General features: G+C 36.8%; 1 protein-coding gene across 1 annotated transcript; it reads left to right on the plus strand.

Annotated features, from left to right (window-relative positions):
• Positions 1-2,492: 2,492 nt before the first annotated feature.
• On the plus strand, positions 2,493-2,981 carry LOC112001280 (small polypeptide DEVIL 4-like). Its single transcript, XM_024033777.2, has one exon. It carries the CDS (start codon positions 2,605-2,607, stop codon positions 2,746-2,748), a length of 144 nt encoding a protein of 47 aa, XP_023889545.1. The 5' UTR covers positions 2,493-2,604; the 3' UTR covers positions 2,749-2,981.
• The last annotated feature ends 1,578 nt before the right edge of the window (positions 2,982-4,559 follow it).

Here is a 4,559-nt window from a genome sequence, read left to right on the forward strand (position 1 = left end):
CTGATATTTTAACATCGGTAATTTGAGATAACAACCCATGAATACTGTGAAAAACTCTCCTATTGTAAAAGACTTTTCTAAATCAAGAATAATCACCTCATACATAAAAATCCAAAGGTAGGTTAATTTTTTTTAATACTAAATGCGTGTGAGAGTGCTTTTTTTTCTTAGCACACAGGCCCATGTAGAGACAAGGATCCTGGGCCCAAATACTTGTTGTTTTGGTGGACTGGGCTTGGTTCACTGCAGCTAAATGGGGCTGATTACGAACCAAGTTGTGCGCAAGTCACATAAAACTCCTCAAGATGAAAAATGCAATTCCTCTTGGTACCCGGGATGTACTGTCGTGGGATCCCGGGCATACTGTCGTGGGATCCCGAGGCGTACTAGGCCTGTAAGAACCCTGAATGCTCTGGTTCTCTGAACTATATGATCTTTTCCATGTTTATTATGCAATAGAGTTTTGTCCTTTCCCTATACCTCTATGGGTGCTATATAAAAAACACACTACACATATCTTCAAGTAATTGTTAGTTTCTTAGATTAGGATATACATTTTAATACATATATGTAAATGAGTTTCATGAGAATGATTCAGTCACGAGGATCTTGGCCCTAATTCTCACAGACTTGGTGCTTTTGCACAAGACTTGTGGGATTTGGAACTCAAGTCCGAGTGGCTTTGCTTGGGCTATGCCTTCCAAGATAGTTAGGTGAGAAGGATTTTAGCAAGAAACAGTAAAGGAAGACAATGTAATAAAGAAATACACAAAATAATTGTTAGAGATCCTCAAATCAATATGAGGTATTTTATTATTTTTCTTGATTGTGGATTACAATATGCTCACTAAGACGTGATACAAGGTTCAACTAAGTTCAAAAATTACAGACTTTGATAGTTATTCAAGCTTCCAAGACTTGCAAAGTTTGAATTTGTTGAATTCGAGTATGTGCTATAGTAGCTGTCTCTGGGATACCGGGAGTGGTTCCTCTGTTTTCTTTTGATTTTACAAAGCTTTTCCTATTGTTCTATATTCATGTGATACAAGGTTCAACTAAGTTCAAAAATTACAGACTTTGATAGCTATTCAAGCTTCCAAGACTTGCAAAGTTTGAATTTGTGAATCCAAACATGTGCTATAGTGGCTGTCTCTGGGATACCGGGAGCGGTTCCTCTGTTTTCTTTTGATTTTACAGAGCTTTTCCTATGGCTCTGTTGTGATATCTTTTCTCAAATCAAAATGGTGATGAATGAATGTCTCTCAGCATGGGTTTTCTCTTCATTTTATAGTGCGACTTTAGGGCTTTGGGGCACAAGCGATTTCTCTCTTTTGCCCCTCAGAGCTCGTACTATGTCAGCTAACCAAAGGCTTGTTCTTTCCTTTTTCCTCATAATTTCTTCATTTTGGTCCGACCAAGCTGAAAGCCCCTAGCTAACTTTTTATTCCAAGATCCACTCAGGTTGCTGATCTTAGCTATTTGGTCCTCTTCGCCTTTTTCAGTTTTTGTCCGCCCTCCATCCTTGTCATTTTTCCCAAACAATCGGGATCTTTTACTGCTGGGTTGAAAGCTCCCTCCAACCACTTCTACTTATGGTTTTCTCATGCTTGGTTCCTTGAGGTGCAGCTCTTTTGTTCATGAATGTTTGCTTTACACTTTCTGACGCATGACTAGGCGCTTGAGACCTGTTTGTCCTTCATCGTTTATGCTTTGAGCCGTTTCAATCTTACTTAGAGCATGTTGTGTGTCCCGAGGATCTCGAGCCTCTGGGGATCCCGACCCAGTTCTTTCACTGGAATTTGCTGGACTTTTTAATGGCCTTTTTTGCTGGAAATCTGAACATACATAAGGCCTTGATGTCGATTCTTTTTACTGCACGAATTGGGCCTTCTTTATTTTTTTTTATGGAATGGGCTTTGTGAAATTTTAGACCTCAACAATGTGAAAAAAAAAAAAAAAAAAAAAAGTTCTTAAGTGTGATTACTGCTCTTAGTCCACTTAACCCTACTCATAAATGATGTGAAATCACTCAAGTAATAGTAGAATTTAACACTAGTCAAATTCACAATTTCAGACTTGCAAGGCAATGAGTCGTGAAGACTTTTTACGACTAAGACACCTCTATGTGCAGTAAACACAAGATAGTGCATAGTCTATAAACATTCGGTTCCTAATGGCCGACGTAGTATGTTGGTGGGTAATAGCTACACCAAGTTAGGGTATAAAGTTTATCAAAAAAACGAAAGGGTTAGGGTATAGAGCAATGAGTGAGAGAAGAGGGGAGGAATTGGCTTTTGTATTTGTTTTATCAATTTTTCCTTGGTGTTGGGGTAATGGATTCCTCCCCGGCCAAGTGGGGGGTGGTGGGACCCATTTGGGGCATTGTCTGGTGGTTTTGGGGGCACTGCACGCCCTTTCATGCCCCATCGTTGGCTCTTTACTAGACCAACGTGAGCCAGGACCACACCCCCTTACCCTTAGACCCTATATAATAAGAATCCATTCCTCCTCGTCAGACCAACACAACACAGCACAACAACATAGTTTAAGCTCTCACTCATCAAACAAAAACACCAAAATAAAAGCCTTCTTTATTAGAGATCGATGAAGAGGGGTAGTGCTAGTGCCACCAAGAGATCATCTTCAAGGCTATCAACAAGAGGACTTGGAGGGGTCCTTAGAGAGCAGAGGGCTAAGCTTTACATCATTAGAAGATGCGTGGTCATGCTCCTTTGTTGGCATGATTGAATATGAACCCTAGTTTGCAGGGCTACAAGGATGAGATCATGATGAAGAACTTTCTCCTTCTTTTTTTTTCTTTTTTTTTTTTTTTTTTTTTAAATTTATATGGTGGAGTGTAAATAGCAGCGGCTGATATTATCACCAATTTTTTTGTATCAGTTTGGCCTCAAAAGTGATCTAGATGTACATCGGATAGCATTATCTTAGTTATTTTATAGTCTCTTTGATGTTGTTCTCTATTCTTTTTAGTTTTAACTCTTTTCCTCAATCAGGTTTATAGCTTTAGTCCCTCTCAAAAAAAAAAACAAAAAAAAAAAAAAAGTTTATAGCTTTAGTAGTTTACTAGTTTACATTCATCTTTTCCAAGATCAACATGAGCATTGAGCATGGCCTTAAATTTTAGAGTTGATTGCCACTTAAATGCTGCCAACCTGTATGTATGTAACATTTGAAGATTGAACCATCATATATAAGATCTCTAAAGCCTACCTCAAACTCAAAGCAACTAAATTCTCCTTGGCTATCTACTTTTCTCTTTATTCCACACTTAACTTTCACAATACTCATTTGATTCTTCTAATTAAAAAAGTTTTCGGATCATAAAAAAAGGGGATCCAATTAGAGAGGATTAAGAGAGGCTTCCCAGTAAGGTTTGTGCACTTATTTGGAAGGAAGAATAGTAGAATAAATTCCCAATTGAAAGTTGTTTATTTTTATTTTCTATCTAGAGGTTTGCTTTGTCGTGAACTGGCTCTACCTGAGCTGTTGAGTCTAGTGTCATGAATTGCTCAAGTATATATGTACTCTACTATTGCAAATTACTTAAGCTAGGAATTTTGATTGTATGGAGATAAGTTGGTCCTCTAGGATTACAGAGCTACGAAATCTGCTACCAGATTGCCTCCTCAAAAATCCTTTACAAATGCCAAAAGATTTCGGAATTTTCTCTCCAAAAAATAAATAATTAATTAAAAAACTTTAAAAAGTGTTTTTCAAGCCCCTGGAAAAAAAAAATGAAAGTTTAGAGAGAAAGATATATATCTTTTTAAAAGGGTCATCACACAATCCATAATTTGGACAATCATGTAGATGTAGGCCCATTAATCATTTGAAGTGAGGATTAGATGTGATAATTGTGCAATTCAAACTGCTCCATCTATCATTACTACTATTTGTTTGCTTTTTTTAGGTTTTTGGAGGATACTATTTCCGAAATCATAGACCAAAAAAAAAAAGCATCATAATTAGTGCAGTTTGACGGTGTCTTATAAGTACACTTAAAAGACAAAATTCTATCTAAAAACATCGCGCACACACACATATATATGTATGTGTGTGTGTGTGAGAGTGTGTATGTGTGCGCGTGTGTGTGAGAGAGAGAGATGTAAAATGTGTGCAATGCCGTTTGTTTGAAGACAAGGAGATCAAAGATAAGCTTACGATGATGACTGCTCAACGGTCTGTGTTCTTATTTGGACAAGGTCCGTGTTTCTCACAACTTCCTATTGATAATTTTTTTAGATTTATAATTAAGATTAAAAAGATGAGGGATATATATATATATATATATATATATAATTCTTTAGGAATTGTCTCTCCTCAATTAATGCATTTTTAAATAAAATTAAAAAATAAATGTTTAACGTTAGTAGTCTGACTCAAAACTCACCAAAGAAAAAGGTTTTTTTTTTTTTACGAGAGAAGGTAGACCAAAGAAAACTTTCTTATGTGGGTTTTTTTTTTTTTTTTTTTTTGGGAATTATTGGCTGCTAACCCAACCACATTCCCGTGTCCACGTGTACGGTCTAGATGGACCT

This window comes from Quercus suber, unplaced genomic scaffold (genome assembly GCF_002906115.3).
Source record: "Quercus suber isolate HL8 unplaced genomic scaffold, Cork oak 2.0 scaffold_954, whole genome shotgun sequence".
Classification (NCBI taxonomy): Eukaryota; Viridiplantae; Streptophyta; class Magnoliopsida; order Fagales; family Fagaceae; genus Quercus; species Quercus suber.

What these genes read in the sequence shown, in the direction of transcription:
- LOC112001280 (XM_024033777.2), top strand. Translation starts at nt 2,605, where the DNA reads ATGAAGAGGGGTAGTGCTAGTGCCACCAAGAGATCATCTTCAAGGCTA.